The sequence below is a fragment of the Pelophylax lessonae genome (assembly GCF_965119305.1).
Source record: "Pelophylax lessonae genome assembly, chromosome: 3".
NCBI lineage: Eukaryota > Metazoa > Chordata > Amphibia > Anura > Ranidae > Pelophylax > Pelophylax lessonae.
This window is the reverse complement of record NC_138770.1, coordinates 322,121,664-322,140,040: the sequence shown is the minus strand read 5'-3', so window position 1 is coordinate 322,140,040 and position 18,377 is coordinate 322,121,664. Positions and strand designations below refer to the sequence as shown.

General features: G+C 43.9%; 1 protein-coding gene across 1 annotated transcript in view; it reads right to left on the bottom strand.

Annotated features, from left to right (window-relative positions):
* ARHGEF10 (Rho guanine nucleotide exchange factor 10) overlaps window positions 1–18,377 on the bottom strand; it is a 245,754-nt gene that overhangs the window by 31,733 nt on the left and 195,644 nt on the right. The window contains exons 26-27 of the mRNA XM_082249546.1: window positions 17,417–17,559; window positions 8,230–8,404 (exon numbers count right to left, since the gene is read on the bottom strand). Of these exons, the coding sequence (XP_082105672.1) occupies window positions 8,230–8,404; window positions 17,417–17,559 (318 nt within the window). The remainder of the gene's footprint in view (window positions 1–8,229; window positions 8,405–17,416; window positions 17,560–18,377) is intronic.

The following is an 18,377-nucleotide window of genomic DNA, read 5'->3' as shown; positions in this document are numbered from 1 at the left end:
AACTGATATTTCAGTTTTTGGTAGATGCTGGAGAGGTAAACAACCTGACAGTTTCTTTTATCCCTAAGTGAGTGTATTGGTCCTGTGACCATTATGCAGAATTCAGACTCTCCTTGCTGGATTATATTTTGTATTATGGAGAATGAAAAAGGAGATGCTTGAAAAATTAAAGGTGGGCAGGGGTCAAGAATTCTGTCTGGGAGCTCTCATGGGGTATCAATGATTTATAACATGCTTGAACTGACTCGCCTCTCCAGGCTCTGCTTATAACCAACATTACCCTTTGGTTGGAGTGACCATTAAGTTGGCCACATATTACAATCTGATTGTACCCTCTCCTTTAGATTTAACAACAAAAATGCAGTGGTAACGATTATAGATACATTGGATGAAAACAATATAAAAGGTACAAAGCGGTCAGGGACAAAAATTGCTGCTCCACCTGTGGAGGGGCAAGTATTTTACCAGGTAGGCCGCATTTGAGGAAGGGGGGGGGGGGGTAGTTTACTCTAAGGACAACTGTAGCAAAAGTACAGCTGACCTTTAAGGGTCATTTGATAAAACTGTATATTAAGAGATCAACTGCACTAAATGGACATTTAAATCATAAAAATTATTGTATCATCTGACATCAACCTGGAAGAAAATCTAATCAAACTGACCTGTTTTGCTTTGATTGTGCTGAATAACCATTTATATAAGAAATATAATTTGGAAAAACCGAATCTCTAATCAATCTTTTGCCCCCTGGTTATTCCCATGCTCTGCCTGCTGGGTACAATGTACCCCAAGGATGAGCCCTGTAAAACTAAACTTGACAGAAATAGGCTCTAAGTAAAAGTCTACGTGCTATTTCAATCAATTTAATGGTATGTATTTTGCTCTAAAACAAGATTGCCTTGTGTTACAGCTTGTGTCCCTGCAATATTCCACCCAACAATAACAGGGTATGTGTTAAATATGATAGCTATCCCTTTGCTTTATTTATGCACAAATATTTCCCTTCTTCAAAGATAGATAAATAGGGGAAACAAAAGAAACCATACATGTGTTATATTGTGATAACCCTGTCACCTGCTCACAAACAGAAGGGCAGGATGAGAATAATACACACATGGAAAAAATATTAGAAAGAGGTTAGAGGTTTCCAGTTTCCTCCTAAATTTCCATCTGGTTATATCACTGAACTTTGTGGATTATAATTATATTTTATTCTTTTATTGCAAAAGTAGTTATTAGGAATATACAAAATTGAGAGTCTCTGTTTTGCCAAAATAATCTTGAAAATATGGATAATCTGGAGAAAATGTCACCATCTTAACAAAAAGCATGGGGTCATTTTGTTTTGTTTTTTATGTTACAACAGGATTTAAATGAGGGTTAGGCTCAATGCACACAGGGCGTCATAAAAACGAGCTCCAAAGCTGTTTCTAGACGCCGGGAAAAAGCAGCTGTTAAACGTGCTTTCAGTAGCTTTTTTCATTAGCGTTATTGCACGTTTGGCCACGTAACTTTTAGCAGCGTTTTTTCTGCCTCCATTCAAAATCAATGGTTCCCTATGGGAGCCTATTGATTTGAATGGAAGTCGGATCAGGATGATCCGACTTGCGGCGTGACTTGCGCTGTGAGAATCTTGAGGGGGAACTCCACGCCAAAATGGGGAAAAAAACGGCGTGGGGGTCCCCCCCAGGTTCCAAACCAGGCCCTTCGTGTCTAGTATGGAATTTGAGGGTAGCCCCACGCCGAAAAAATGGCATGGGGTCCCCCCCAAAATCCATACCAAACCCTTATCTGAGCATGCAGCCCGGCAGGCCAGGAAAGGGGAGGGGACGAGCGAGCGGCCCAACCCCCCCTGGACCATACCAGGCCACACACCCTCAACATGGGGGGGTGTGGGTGCTTTGGGGCAGGGGGGGCTCTGCACCCCCCCACCTCAAAGCACCTTGCCCCCATGTTGATGAGGACAAGGGCCTCATCCCCATAAACCTGGCCGGTGGTTGTGGGGGTCTGCGGGCAGGGGGCTCATCGGAATATGGAAGCCCCCTTTAACAAGGGGGGCCCCCAGATCCCGGACCCCCTCCCTATGTGAATAGGTATGGGGTACACGGTACCCCTACCCATTCACCCCATAAAAGGCAGTGTGTGTAAATAACGACAGGAGACGTTTTGAAAAGTTTATTAAAAAATCTTCATCCGGTCTTCTCCTCTCTTCTGGTCTTCTCCCCTCCGCTCTTCTGCCCTCCGCTCTTCTGCTCTTTTGCTCTTCTGCTCTTTTGCCTCCTCTGGTCTTCTTCCTCCGTTCCTCCTCCGACGTTGTCCCGGTGATTATGCCGGTCTCCGGTCTCTGCAGCTTGTTATATAGCCATTAGGGGCTATATAACGTCACCGGGAGGCCCCCCCCCCTAATGACTATATAATAAGCTGCAGAGACCGACATAATCACCGGGACTGCGTCGGAGGAGGACCGGAGGAAGAAGAAGACCAGAGGAGGCAAAAGAGCAGAAGAGCAAAAGAGCAGAAGAGCGGAGGGCAGAAGAGCGGAGAGGAGAAGAGCAGAGGGTAGAAGAGCGGAGAGGAGAAGACCAGAAGAGAGGAGAAGACCGGAGCTGAGAAGACCGGATGAAGATTTTTAATAAACTTTTCAAAACATCTCCTGTCGTTATTTACACACACTGCCTTTTATGGGGTGAATGGGTAGGGGTACAGTGTAGGGAGGGGGTCTGGGATCTGGGGGGCAAGCTGCACATCTCCTATGATCACGTAAATGCCCTTGCTGAGCTTCTCTCATGTTCATACAGTCCTCACCGGATGGGGAACCGCCGCCATTGATTACGTGATCATAGGAGATGTGCTCTACACAATAGGCTCCCTCCTATATAACGTTTGATACTGAACATAGAGTGACCATCCTCACTCTTATGTAACTACTTAGGTGCTAATATATGAGCACTCTAAAACGCACAACAGTCCTCCTCGTTAAAAATTACGGAATTTGAGATATGTGCCTTACCACACAATGTGCAGATAAGTCAAATGATATGCTCCAGACGAAGCTTTTCATAATAAAGCGAAACATGTTGAGCAAAAGGCTAAATATTGTATGGTGAAAGCTAGATTACGATCTCAGCTGACCCTGTTGACCGGCACCTTACTTTCTCGGGTATCCGTCGGCAGGAATCTTCTGATACCAAATATATAGCTTTGAGAATCATATAACTGCAAATTGTTCTATACTTTGAATTGTATGTAAACCAATGTCTACTATCTCATGAATTAGGACATACTATAATACAGACCACCTGTTGGTCTGGTCCTCAATACATAATTACCTGCCTGTATCTTTCTATGATTTTAAAATGATTCTTCAAATAAAAGTGATTTTATATAATCAATGTGCCCGAAATCCTTGTCTCCCAATCTTTCCATTCAAATCAATAGGCTCCCATAGGGAACCATTGATTTTGAATGGAAGAAAAAAAATGTATAACCTGGCTTAACGCACGTTAAACAACGTTATTCAGCCTTTAGCAGCGTCAGACGTTTTTACAGCTTGACGTTGCAGCTCCAGAACGCACAGTTCCTGTTTTTTTTTTTTTTGGAGCTGTAAAACGCCTATGCCACTTGGAGCTCCTAAAAGCTCTATGTGTGCATGAGGCAATAGAATAACATGGATGGGCGTTCTGCAGCTGCAAAAAAAAATGTCTGATGCTGCTAACAGCAGCTCCAAAAACGTCCAGTGTGCATGAGGCCTTAGGGAAACTCCTTTCAGCAATCGTGGAACTGTTTTTGTATGGTCCTCATTAGCTCAGAACATGGAAAATTATGGATTTTTCCTACAACTTACCTGTAAAATCCATTTCTTGTAGTACATCATGGGACACAGAGCAGCCATATTCATTACTAGCTGGGTTATACTCCACCTATAGGTGAATGGACACTAGCAACTAATTAAAACAGGAAGTCCCCCTCTATATAACCCTTCCCATACAGGAAGTACCTCAGTTTTGTAGCAAGCAATAAACATCCCAGACAAGAGGGGAGGGACCTCTGTGTCCTGTGATGTACGCCAAGAAATGGATTTTACAGGTAAGTTTTAGGAAAAATCCATATTTCTTTATCGTACATCATGGGACACAGGGCAGCCATATTCATTAGTATCTGGGACGTCCCAAAGCTATGAGGGGAGAGGGACACTATAAAAACACTGCCATCAGACTGCAAAAGATCTACATAGCTGCCTGCAGAACACTGCGGCCAAATGCAGACTCCTCCTGGGTCCTAGCATCCACTTGATAGAATCTAGTGGACATATGCTCCGAAGACCAAGTAGTGGCCTTGCAAATCTGAGCCATAGAAGCTTGTTGGCGAACTGCCAAAGAGGAACCTATTCTTCTGGTAGAATGTGCCTTTACTGAAAAAGGTGGAACCTTCCCTTTTAAACCATATGCCTGGATAATAACCTGGTGAATCTATTGGGAAATTGTAGACTTAGATGCTGCCTGCCCTTTCCTAGGCCCTTCTGGTATCAAGAACAAAAGGTCAGTCTTGCGAATCTGAGCTGACCTCTTCAAATAAATCTTGAATGCATGTACTACAAATGTAACAACCTTTCCTCTGCTGTTTGAGGATTTCGAAAGAAGGAAGGCAGTATAATGTCCTGATTTAAATGACAAGCAGACACCACCTTGAGCAGAAAACCTGAGTGTGGACGTAGAATCTCCCTATCTTGATGTAAAATCAAAAATGGCTCTTTACAAGAAAGAGCCGCCAATTCTGATACCCTTCTGGCTGAAGTTACTGCAGCCAAAAAAACTAACTTCCTGGTCAAAAGTCAAGTAATGTGGGGGTTCCCCATGCTATGGACCAAATGAAGTGGTGAGTAAGAATTAAGGCTGCTGCCCTCACTAAAACTACCACCAAATGGTGGTGTCCCATATAAAAAAGTGTTGATGTGCAAGTGAGAGTTGGCGCTGCCTGTGATCAAAAGTTAATATAAAAATAAAATAAATTGTTGACAAACTAGGTGTCTCTAATAACTATAAGTGGGCTTGGAACCCAGTAATATAAATTATAAAAATGTGTATGATAACAGCTGGTGTCAATCATAAATACCAAGTGCATATAATAAAATTAAACATACGTTTTGCTATGCACAGAAAACTTCCTAATACCAATATAGCTACATTGCTTCAAATGCTGCTGTGTACACAAACCTTAATGAAAAAGTAGCATACGGTGCTTCTACCAAAAACAATGTCCAAATCAGTGCAATATACAAAGTGCATTAGTGCAAAAAAGTGTAATCAATTGACAACAGTGTGCAAAATGCAAGTGACCAAATCCTGGTGCCCAGTCTATGCGAATGTCCACAAGGTGATTCTTAGGCCAGCAGTCCCTATGGTCAATAATGGGACGGTGCTGCCAGTTAATAGTCCGTGAGTGATAATAAAGTGCCTTCAAGCAGACTCCTACTTGATCCGATGGTGAAACACTTGAATGGACCCAAATTCCCAGTGTACAACCCCAATGTACGTTGTTCAGTGTTTACACTCGTGCCTCCCCCTTGGGGTGAACACTCACCAGATATCAAGCCCCTAGATAGGGGTGATAAGCCTTGGTACAAAGATAATAGCCCGTGTACAGCTCCTCTCCCCGCACTGGATCTTGGGTCTGTGGTTCTTCAGGAATATACAAAAAAGGTCCCTATAGTGTAGTATATTCAAAAATCTCCTTTATTTATATAAAATAGTACACTTACATCAAAGCAATGTGTATTCCCAGACGTCCACAACCAAATGAAACCAGCGCTGAATACACATTGCTTTGATGTAAGTGTACTCAAGACACGCCCCCCTCCCCCCCAAACGTGCATGCTTGTGCCTGTAAATAGCGAATATTCACGTGCATATGATCCTTCGACACAGGGATGCCAATGAAGGTGCTCCCTGACCTGGAGCTACAAAGGGGACAAATGCGCTGGCGCATTTGTGCCCAGGCAAAAACATGCACATCAAGCATTGGGGATGAGAGCAGAATGAAGGCAAACAAGGTACGCTTTGCCACATCTGATACACCTACTGTCTCAGGTGGAGACCTAAACATGGCACATGGTATCTGTAACTCAGAAGGGAACAGTATATTGAACTTGCCATTCCCGCCGCAGGATTCTGCTTATAGCAAGATTCCAATCTTCATGCATCACGGTGGGTTTCTTTCACTTGTCGACCTTCAAGGACTGGGTCCCCTTGTTTTTTAGGGGCCACTCCCTTGGACCTGTAGAGCACCCTGCCAGAACGCCTTTGGGGTTGGTTTTACCAAGGATCCAGATCCCAGGGTCCAGCGCCTAAGAAGGTCACATTACAGGCAAAACCTAATTTCTCCTTTACCGAAGCTCAGGTACCATCCTTTTAGTCTTCTACTCTCGGATGGATCCGATTGCTAATCCCCTTAGATCAGAGATCTTGATCTGGGTTTGTAGCATAATCTTCTTTCTTCTTCTTTGAAAAAAACATAAAAACATGGAGAGCTTCTCCAACTGTGACCATCACCTTTAAGTCACTGGCGAAAAAAAACAGAGGTATTTCCTGTATGGGAGGGGTTATATAGAGGAGGACTTCCTGTCTTATTTGGTTGCCACTGCCCATTCACCAATAGGTGGCGTATAACCCAGATAGTAATGAATATGGCTGATCTGTGTCCCGTGATGTACAATAAAGAAATATATAGTAACAGATATGGCATAGTGTTACAATTTCCTGTTTGCTTCCAGCATACTGTCACAAATGCTCATTTGCTGTCTGATTGTTGCCCGCATATTGTCACAATTACCCATTTCTTGATTGACAATTCATTTTCCAATCAATTATTGTCAGCACTGTTTATTCACTGGACATTATTACAATATCTTAAGCAACTGCAGGCTTTTAAACCGAGTTGCTTATCATCCCCATGCTTTGCTGTGGTGCATTATGGCACGCCTATACCCTTCAAAGATTGTAAATACAAGAAGCCTAGATAGTTACTTTATCTCATCTCCATTATTAAAGGAGAAGTATAGCCAAAGCTATTTTGGACGAACTATACTCCTGTGACCCATTTTCAGCCAACAGCGGGGTAAAGTTCATCGGGATACAACCAGATGCCTGGAGACACCTGGCACCTGGATCAGCCTCTCAGCAACCCTCCCACCCCCTCCACAGCCCAGTGAGCACTAGAGGGGCAGGACAGAGCAGAGAGGCAGTGGCTGGAAGTCTCAGTTCTCTGTTTAGAGCAGGGAGAACTGAGCGATTAGTGGTGTTTGATTGCTCAGTTCTCGGGGTTTAGCTGCAGCTGGGATCTGTGCTGCAGGTTTTTTTTTTTTTTGGATTCCCATACTACTCTATTAAATGCTCAAGGCCTACAAAATATATTCTCTAGTATGAGTCAATTGTTGATCACATTTAAAGCATACATTTACTTTGGTTCCCACTTTAAACACACTCTTCTCACGACTTTTATATATGAAGCAGCTGGGTGGAAAGGGCACTCTTGATGAAAGCCTATGACTGTCCCTTGCTTGTCTTAACCCCTGCTGCACTGGGAATCAGTACAAGGAGGACAACCTACTGACTCGACTGTCAGTTATGTCTCTTGTGCTAATTTTTCTCTTTTTTTTTCAATTTAGCTGCACTTTTATAGCCATGTTTGTTTGGCTATACTTCTCCTATGGATCACAAGAGTGCAGTTTGTTCTGCACTCCTGCGACCTGTTTTCAGCTGACAGCAGCGGGTGATATCACTCAGCTGGTCCATGCTCTGGAAAAATCCCAACCATATAGTCAGGATCCACTCAGATGTCTGGACTGGCAGCTGGCACAGCCTCTCAGCATACCACTGAGAGCCTGAGCAAGCCCCTCCCACCCCCTCCACAGCCCAATTCTACAGTTAGTGCTGGAGGGGCAGAGCAGAGAGCCGATAATATATTATAAAATATTATAATATATTATAACTTGTGTACTAAAACATATATGAACTTGCACATAGGGGTAACTGACTTCTTGGAAAATGAAGGAAAGAATGAAATACTTGTGCAAGGTAGCAGAACATGTGGTACAAACTGCTGTGATGGTTAAATGATATGGGTATCACTCATACCTTGTAAAAAAGATGGGGAACGTACATGAATGCAATATGTCGATGCAATATATTTATGAGAACATTTAAAGTCCCATTAAATCAATGTAAAAGCTACCTGACAACAGGTTGTGAACTGGAGTTGCTATGTTAATATCTTGCAGATGTTCAAATGTTTCTGTGTGGAAGAGACGTAATGTGGAGCCAGATGTAAAGGCAATCCAGATTCCTACTCCAGCCACTGCCATGTGAGAAATCACCATGCCTTCCTCTTGGTGAGCTTCAAACTGGTGCTAAAAAAAAAAGTAAAATAAAATTTAATTTTACAATAGAATATTAAAAAAAATGCTATCAACAAAGCATTTCTGAAACAAAGTAAAAATATTTCATAAGAGCAAAAACATAAAGCGATTATAAGTCATAGCAATGAACTCCACTTATTTGCACCTTCTGGTCTGCTAAATATACCGCTGAAAGGTTTTTGTTATATCTACCTAATGATGAAGGTAGGTGAAAACCTAATGATTTCACTATATTCACCTGATGATCTGGACAATGGCCCTGCATCACCCGACGAGACAAAGAGGGATTTTGACTCATCTGTAAATTTCATATCGGAGTACTGTACAGAACACAGGTAACTTATACACCATGGGACATCGCAAACCAATACATACTGATAAGAGTGGGAAACAACTAGGCAATAAAACTCCATCAATAGGTCCAAAAACAACATGGGTAAAAATTACCCCAGTTCAGAGTGGTAATTAAAAAACCAAAACCTGCTTCCAAAACCTGCACCATCAGAAGACAAAAACATGTACCTTGTATCTTGAAAATAGGAACTGAAGACCAGGTTAGTGTTGCCAACCCCCTGGAGGGAAATTTACTGGCAGAACGTCCAAAATTAACGGACAGCACCAATTTTTTACTGGCAAAAAATCATGAAATTTACTGACCAAGCCGCATTTTTTACGGACACTGAAAAAAGTACCTAAAATAACAATTTTCAGTGCTAAACAGTGCAAATATCAATATTTTAACTATAAACATATAGCTAGTGCTATTAGCAATGTGTTAAAGTTAAACAAAAGTCAAAAAACATTTCTCAAATTTACATGAAGGTTGGGTTACCATAACCCAGCCAGCACAGAGTTCCCCCTTACATCAGAGTCTGCAGGAATCCCAGTAAAAGGGAACTCTTATTTAAAGGGGAAACACACATCATAATTTATTGGGAAAACTGATGTAAGGGGGGGGGGGGCACTGGTGACTAGAGACCACCTTATATCAGAGTCCACTGCGTTCCCCTTTACATCAGGGTCCACAGAGTTCCCCCTTGCACTGTAAGGGGGAATCCTGCAGACTCTGATGTAAAGGGAAACGGCAGGAACTCTGATGTGGGGGGCAATCTGGTGACCAGAGACCACCTTCCACAGAGTGAATACACTAAGATATGGGGGGGGGTTACTAATATAGAGGGACCTTTATATCAGTACCCCCTTACATTATTGTATTCTCTCCCCCTTACATCAGTGACCCCCCCCCCCATCAGACTGGTCTGGCCGCGCTGTCACTGACCTCCCCTCAGGTGCACTGTGCAGGGCTCAGTCAGACGGCTCTGGTCTCCACTCCGCAGGCCCCACACATGCAACTTCTCCTGTGACCCCCATCCCGGCGGCGCTCTCACTCTTGATTCCTCTCCAGACTCCCCTGCAGAGACTGCGGACATGGAACAGGAGGTGGTCAGAGACTGCGGACTTGGAACAGGAGGTGGTCAGAGACTGCAGACATGGAACAGGAGGTGGTCAGACACTGCGGACATGGAACAGGAGGTGGTCAGACACTGCGGACATGGAACAGGAGGTGGTCAGACACTGCGGACATGGTACAGGAGGTGGTCAGACACTGCGGACATGGAACAGGAGGTGGTCAGACACCGCGGACATGGAACAGGAGGTGGTCAGACACCGCGGACATGGAACAGGGGGTGGTCAGACACTGCGGACATGGAACAGGAGGTGGTCAGACACTGCGGACATGGAACAGGAGGTGGTCAGACACTGCGGACATGGTACAGGAGGTGGTCAGACACTGCGGACATGGTAAAGGAGGTGGTCAGACACTGCGGACATGGTACAGGAGGTGGTCAGACACTGCGGACATGGAACAGGAGGTGGTCAGAGACTGCAGACATGGAACAGGAGGTGGTCAGACACTGCGGACATGGTACAGGAGGTGGTCAGACACTGCGGACATGGTACAGGAGGTGGTCAGACACTGCGGACATGGAACAGGAGGTGGTCAGACACTGCGGACATGGAACAGGAAGTGGTCAGACACTGCGGACATGGTACAGGAGGTGGTCAGACACTGCGGACATGGTACAGGAGGTGGTCAGACACTGCGGACATAAAGGAGGTGGTCAGACACTGTGGATATGGTACAGGAGGTGGTCAGACACTGCGGACATTGTACAGGAGGTGGTCAGACACTGCGGACATGGTACAGGAGGTGGTCAGACACTGCGGCCATGGTTCAGGAGGTGGTCAGAGACTGCGGACATGGTACAGGAGGTGGTCAGACACTGCGGATATGGTACAGGAGGTGGTCAGACACTGCGGACATTGTACAGGAGGTGGTCAGACACTGCGGACATGGTACAGGAGGTGGTCAGACACTGCGGCCATGGTTCAGGAGGTGGTCAGAGACTGCGGACATGGTACAGGAGGTGGTCAGACACTGCGGACATGGTACAGGAGGTGGTCAGACACTGCTGATATGGTAAAGGGGGTGGTCAGACACTGCGGACATGGTACAGGAGGTGGTCAGACACTGCGGACATGGTACAGGAGGTGGTCAGAGACTGCGGACATGGTACAGGAGGTGGTCAGAGACTGCGGACATGGTAAAGGGGGTGGTCAGACACTGCAGACATGGTAAAGGGGGTGGTCAGAGACTGTGTACATAATACAGGAGATGGTCAGAGCCTGCGTGGACATGGAAGTGCCCTCCTCACCCCCTCACAGTAGTTTCTTCCTCTGTCCCCCTTCATATTAGCTCTCCACATCACACAGGTAGGTAGGTAGACGGATGGGTAGGTAGCTGCCCCTGATATCACACAGGTAGGTAGATGGATGGGTAGGTAAGTAGCTCCCCTGATATCACACAGGTAGGTAGGTAGATGGATGGGTTGGTAAGTAGCTCCCCTGATATCACACAGGTAGGTAGGTAGGTAGGTAGATGGATGGGAAGGTAAGTAGCTCCCCTGATATCACCCAGGTAGGTAGATGGATGGGTAGGTAGCTCCCCTGATATCACACAAATAGGTAGATAGATGGATGGGTAGGACCTACCCATTCATCTATCTACCTACCTGTGTGATATCAGGGGGGCTACCTACCCATCCATCTACCTACCTGGGTGATATCAGGGGAGCTACTTACCTACCCATCCATCTACCTACCTACCTGTAGATATGAAGAACCTGTGTGATATCAGGGGAGCTACTTACCTACCCGGTAGGTAGCTCCCCTGATATTACACGGGTAGGTAAGTAGCTCCCCTCATATCGCACAGGTACTGGTAGATAAATGAGTGGATAGATAGGTAGCTCCCCTGGGGTCCCCGGAGTGGCAGTGAGGTGACAGGCAGTGAGGCAGGGCATGGAGTGACAGTGTCAAGCGGGGTCAGAGACTCAGAGGCAGGGAAGTGGGTCAGGGAAGGCAAGGCAGTACAAGTTACAACTTACACTTACATGAAACATCTCTGACTCCTCGTGATGCCAGGACCAGTGTGTGCCCCCCCCCCCCCTCACCCTTCCATCCAGATGAGAGGAGCCGGCTCTGAGTCTGACTTACCTGCGGCGGATGGATTGCACGGTCAGTGGCCAGCATGGTGCTCAGCACGACTCAGCCCTGCACTTTTCTCCTGCTACGGGCATTTACGGGCAGGAGAAAAGTGCCCTGTTTTAACGGGCTGTCCGTAAATCTACGGGCAGTTGGCAACACTGGACCAGGTATTGGCCTAGCTGAGTTGAATGATAGAGGCTACCCTGAAAAATATGTATCAACACAAAAACTATATAAATGCAGCTAGGAGCAATGATTTTTAGAACTGACATTTACAAAGGAAAAAAAAACAATTTAACTGCGGGCAAATGACATCTTACTTCTGCTTCTTTTTTATTGAAAAATACATTGTAGACTCTTAAAGGTCTGTCATCTATTGTGGGGGGACTTTGGAGGTGTCTGTGTGCTATTTCGTATTATTATTTTTAAAAATAAGCGAGTAATTAAATTTTCTTTGCCAGCAATTTAAACTGTCATTTTTTTCTTTGTAAATGTCATTTTCTTTGTAAATGTCAATGCACATCCTATGGCAAGAATGAAAAAAAATGTAGACCAAACCCTTTGAGTCTGGTACATATTTTAAGGGATTGACGCAAAAAAAAAAAACATGTTTGTGACTTTCTTAAAAATACATACCTGACCCTTCACCTGAGCATGCAGCCTGGCTGGCCAGAAAAGGGCAAGGGGAGGAGCCTTGCTCCAGAACCATACCAGGCCACATGCTCTCAACAATGGGGGTGGCTTGCCAGGGGAAACATGTTGGACAGGGACCTCATCTCCACAACCATTGCCTGGTGGTTGTGGGGGTCTGCAGGTTGGGGACTCATTGGAATCTGGAAACCTTTATTAATAAGGAGGCCTGCAGACTCCAGCTCCCCTCCTATGTGAATGAGTAGGGTGTACATAGTACCCCTAATCATTCCCCAAAAAAAATTAACAAATTAAATAAAAAAAAAAAAGACACCCAAAAATCCTTTAACCACTTCAATACAGGGCACTTTCACCCCCTTCCTGCCCAGGCCAATTTTCAGCTTTTAGCGCTGTTGCATTTTGAATGACAATTGCGCTGTCATGCATCACTGTACCTAAACCAAATTTATGTAATTTTTTTCCCACAAATAGAGCTTTCTTTTGGTGGTATTTGATCAATGCAAGTTTTTTTATTGTTTGCTAAACAAATAAAAAAAGGCCGAAAAGTTTAAGAAAAAAAAATATGTTCTTTATGTTATAAAATGTTGTAAATAAATACGTTTTTTCCTACACTGATGAGGCCGCACTGACAGGCATTGATGAGGAGGCACTGATGGGGTGGCACTGATGGGGTTGCACTGATGGAATGGCACTGATATGCAGCACTGATGGGCACTGATAGGTAGCACTGACATGCAGCATTGGTGGGCACTGATAGGCGGCACTGACGACATTGATGGGCCCTAATAGGCGGCACTGACAAGCACTGATAAATGGCAATGATGGGCAGCACTGATGAGGAGGGCACTGGGAGGCTCCCTGGGCACTGATTGGCATCCCTGGTGGCATGGGTGGGCATCCCTGGTGGCCATGGGTGGGCATCCCTGGTGGCCATGGGTGGGCATTCCCTGGTGGCTCTAGTAGCATCCCCCAAGGGTCTGCACTGGTAATCAATGCTCTGATTACCAGCACAGCCCCTCCCCCTGTCAGGAGAGCCGCCGATCGGCTGTCCTCTACTCGCGCGAACTGAGGAAAGCTGACCAACGTCACTTCCTATTTTCAATGTGACCAACTATTATTGAACACAGCTGGTCACGTGGTAAAGAGCCTATTTCATAGGCTCTTTACCGGGATCAGAGATGCTGTGTGTCAGAGTGATACGCCGCACCACCGATCGCCACTCTGCGCGCCCCCCCGGCGCGCCCCCCGACGCCCAGTCAGGATAGTGCAACCACTTTGGGGCCGTCATTTTGCTACAATTGGGCGGGAATTGGTTAATAAAAAAAAAAATAAAATCTCCAAAAATGTCCCCCATTGAAAACCCATAGTCAATCACGATGCCCGCTGTCTTGCCAAAAAAACAAAAACCCAGAGATCCACCACACACGACCAATCACTGACAGTAATACTGTCTGAATGACAGCTCCCTGAGGTGTCATCAGTTATATAAAGAAGGGGCAGTGAGATCATGGCCCACATGGCCATTTTTAGGCAATGATATAAAGCACAATACCGCACCCATTTGCCTACATGGTCAGGGATTCCCGAGCATGTCAGTAAATGAGCTAGGTGATGTCAATGGTTGGTGAGGATGCAGCTAAGGGTGCAAGAAAGATGACATGGAAGAAGGAAGATGTATTTGATCTGCCACTGCATGATCCTGAAAGACAGGGTCATTTCAGCTGTTCATTATCCTGGTCCAGTTTGCTGCAGTTTGACATAATGAAATAGCAACCAGAGCTAATTGCAGGTCTGGGCCTGCCCGGGCAAAGACAGTCTTTAAGAGTCTCAAATGTTCTGTCCAAAGAGTCTTTAAAAGATGGAACATCTTTAGCAGGTACAATGAGATGTTTGTTTGGGACAGAGGCTTCAGGGTCAATCACAGAGATAGCCAATATCTTTTTCAAACACTTTCTGAAACTGGATAGAGTTCAGTAGAAACTTTTCGGGGAGTAAAAATCCTTTTTTCAGAGGTCTCTCAATTGTCATAATCTGACCATTCTTTATGTTGGTGAACAGGGAATGTTTTGCAAGGCTTAGTAGGTCTCTTTGTGCCCAAAGGTTGTGGTGAGATGGAGGGGAGTTTAGCTGTACAATGCTTTTGCATAGAGGCAAAAAGCTTTTCAACATTAGCAAGCATATTGCGGGAAACTCCCTATTCAAAATGGTGACAGTTTGTGTGTAGGAGGGGAGATCTTCTGCAGCTTTCTCCATCACTGCTTCTGCGTCCTCTACAATTCCCTGGGATTCAGTGTCATCTAAGACCAATATATAAAGGGTCTGACTCTGGGTGAAACAGGAATACGAGGTGAGTTAGGAAGTTTTTGAGCTCTGGACAGAGATGGTTGTTTTAAGGCGGTAATCTGTCTGTCTGAAAGTGTGACATAGATGCAGAATACTCTGATTTTGTCAAACAGGTTGCTTGTTGAGCACCTGAAATAGAATTAGAATCAGATTTGGTAGCCGGTGTTAAGACTGGCTCTGATGCAATGGGCACAATCATTCTGAACAGATGTTCATCAGGGCAAATCTGCCTGCTGTTTATAGTTGGCTTCCTTTCACTTGGTCATCGCTATAGGTAAGAGTGAGGGTAATCCCTTGTGGGGTGAGGGAGATAGCATGAGCGTGACCAGTAGGAGAAGTCAGTAACCCACGTGTAGACCATCCTTCAACTAATCTCCAAGGCAAAAAGGCAGGAGCAAGTGCCTGAATACCTTATAAGAGGTCTAGGTGGAAGTGGCTTTAAACAGAGCGGCAGTGGTGTGATGTAACCCCTGGTCACCCAGAGACAGAGCTCTATGTGGGTGGATTTTAGTGCCAAGTTTGAAAGGTTTTCATTGTAAGCTGAGTTAAATTTATTCCAATGCCCCATTTCATGCAGTAAAGGTCAAACATACAGGGTAACCCTGTCTTACCTGTTCACAACACTGGAGTCTATATAAAAGTTACAGTGGGCATACCTTCAAGGGGGTCTGCAGGAACTGGGTTATGTTGTGATGGACTAAGCCCTGTAACTGTATAGCACCCTGAGGCTAAGTCAAAGTGTTGCACCTAGTGCCCTGGTGAGTACCTAATGCAGGACCCAGTGTCCAAAGCAACATTACAGAGTGTTCCCACAGCAAGGGGTCTTGGTATGGTTCTCATGGTTCTATCAAGGATTGCATCAATCCGGAAACACTGCTTCTGTAAACAGTGTGGTTAATTGCAAAAAAAAAAAAATTGAAAATAATTAGTGGAGCTGCTTTCTCCAGAAAATAGAGAAGGTCCTCACGGAGTATGGTGGTGTTTATGGGTGAGGGGCCCTGGAGGGAGGAGGTTTTCCTAAAAGCTTGCCAGTGTCCAAATATCTAAAGGTACAAGTCTATAACCCATGGTGTATGAATAGATTGCCTGTGTCCGGTACTGTACGATTAAGATTGTAAATTTTTCAATCAACAAAGGAACTGTGTGGAAATTTGTTGGCCAAACAGTGTTCAATTAGATGCAGTTCAGATTAGATTCCGGTTTAGATTCAAGTATTCTGACAGCCATGGGTGCCAGCTGGCAGAACACAATAGCCAGGAGGGAAATTTCTTTCATCCATGCTATTTAGCATGGATGGAGAAATATATTTGATTTCAGGGGAGAAATTTATAATTTAATAGTAAATTGTATATTAAATTGTATAACAAGCTTATCAGTTTTTTTTTTTTCTCATTTAACCCAAAGGGCTGAATGAAATGAAACTGAGGAGCTCCCTGCTGAGCTATTGTGTTCTAAAAGGGAGACTGCCACTGCCCCCTCCCCCCCCAGAACACACTGATTAGCCCTCACAATCATTTGCTGCCAATGCTGATTGGACACCGATCAGATGCTGGATTTGCAGCATGTCCATTCGACTGGCTTCTGTTGGACAGGCTTGTGTACGCATGGGCCGAATGTCGGACGGTTTCTGTTGAGCCAGCTGCTATTTGGCCTGTGTGTATCAGGCTTAAGTGGTAGAACAAGGTGCTCCCATATTTCTATTCTGCCAGCAAAAAAAAAAACTACTGTAATGGTGGTAAAAAGACAAAATTCTATTAGGTAAAATTGTGTATAGCCAGTAACATTGTGTGTATAGCCAGTAATATTGTGTTAAAGAAAAGACAATCAAAACAAAGGTATCATACAAGAAGACTGACTGAGAAAGTTTTTTTTTAAATTAGATGATGTTTGAAATTAGTAATGTTAAAGCAAGACAGATGTGTTTACCCTAATTCCCTGTTTTACTAATCCCAAATTCAAAACTTCAGAACATGGAGACAGCATTAAGTGATATTATGACATAAGCACACAGCACTTTCCTATATAGAAATGGCATCCCCTTTGCCACTGGATGAACAACTCGACTGATAATGCTATCAGAAACAAATCTCATTCATTTCAAAAATCTGGGAGACTGTATTAAACTAATTTGTATTGCTTTGATTAAATCGAACACTTCCATTCTATGCCTGGTTGTAATCTCTGCTCTAGAGATTATCCATGTAATGTAGCATATAACGAATAGATCTATAAACCCAATTACATTTTTGCCTGGAGAAACATTCCAAACACTCTAACGTTCTATATGAACTGCAGTAGTTGAAATAAACTACTCTGAAGTTAAATGGCTATATTTAGCATCATTAGCAAACCACATTCTATTACATGGTGAAAATAATATATTATATTATAATATAATACTATGTATCTTAGCCTTGTTCATTTAATTTTGTTATGCATTGCCTCCAAGTCTATACCTACTTCAATATTATATGTTTCTCTGCCAATTATGAATATTTGTCCTCCAGAGGCAGCCCAAATAGTTCCTTCCATTACCAATAAACTTCGAACAGGTAAAACTCCCAATTTAATCAGCTTTGGGGAATCTACATTCCAAGATCCATCTAAGTGCAAAAAGAAAAAAAAATGAATAAAAAGAAACCATATGTAAAAAAACAAAAAAATAAAACCAAGGATAAACAATTACTATATAGTTCAAATGTTTATACACTTTGACTAGAAATATTTGAAACATTTTATTTCCACTAAAATTAAAACAGTAGCTTTAACATGAAACACACACATCAAGGTTTGTGCAATGTGTAAATGGCAAACATCCTTAAGTGGGATTGATTCTATTACATCTAGAATCGGAAGGTATATAGATTATTTCTTAAAGCCCTTGGTACAAGATACCCCTGCGTATCTGAAAGATACCATTCAATGTATACAAGAAATGACACAAATGAAAGTAGATGGAAATGTGTTATTGGTCACCGCCGATGTGGAGTCCTTGTACATAATAATCCCACATGATATGGGATATGAGGCTGTAAGCACATTCCTGGATACTAACTATAAAATGCCGTTGAAACAAAAAGAGTTCATTCTGGATCTTTTGAAATTCGGAATGGAGCATAACTATTTCTATTACGACTGTACATTTTATCTCCAACGTACAGGCTTTGCCATGGGGGCTAAGTTTGCCCCCAGTTTGGCAAACTTGTTCATGGCCTTGTGGGAGGACTGGAATATTTTTTCAAATAGAGCTAAAGAACTACTTTTCTGGAGGCGCTACATTGATGACACGCTATTAGTGTGGAAAGGCAGGGAGACATCATTGAAGAACTTCATGGAAAGACTAAATTGCAATGATTGGGGAATTAGACTAACTTATGAGTCAAGCCTCAGATCGGTCAATTTTTTAGATTTGGTCATTTCC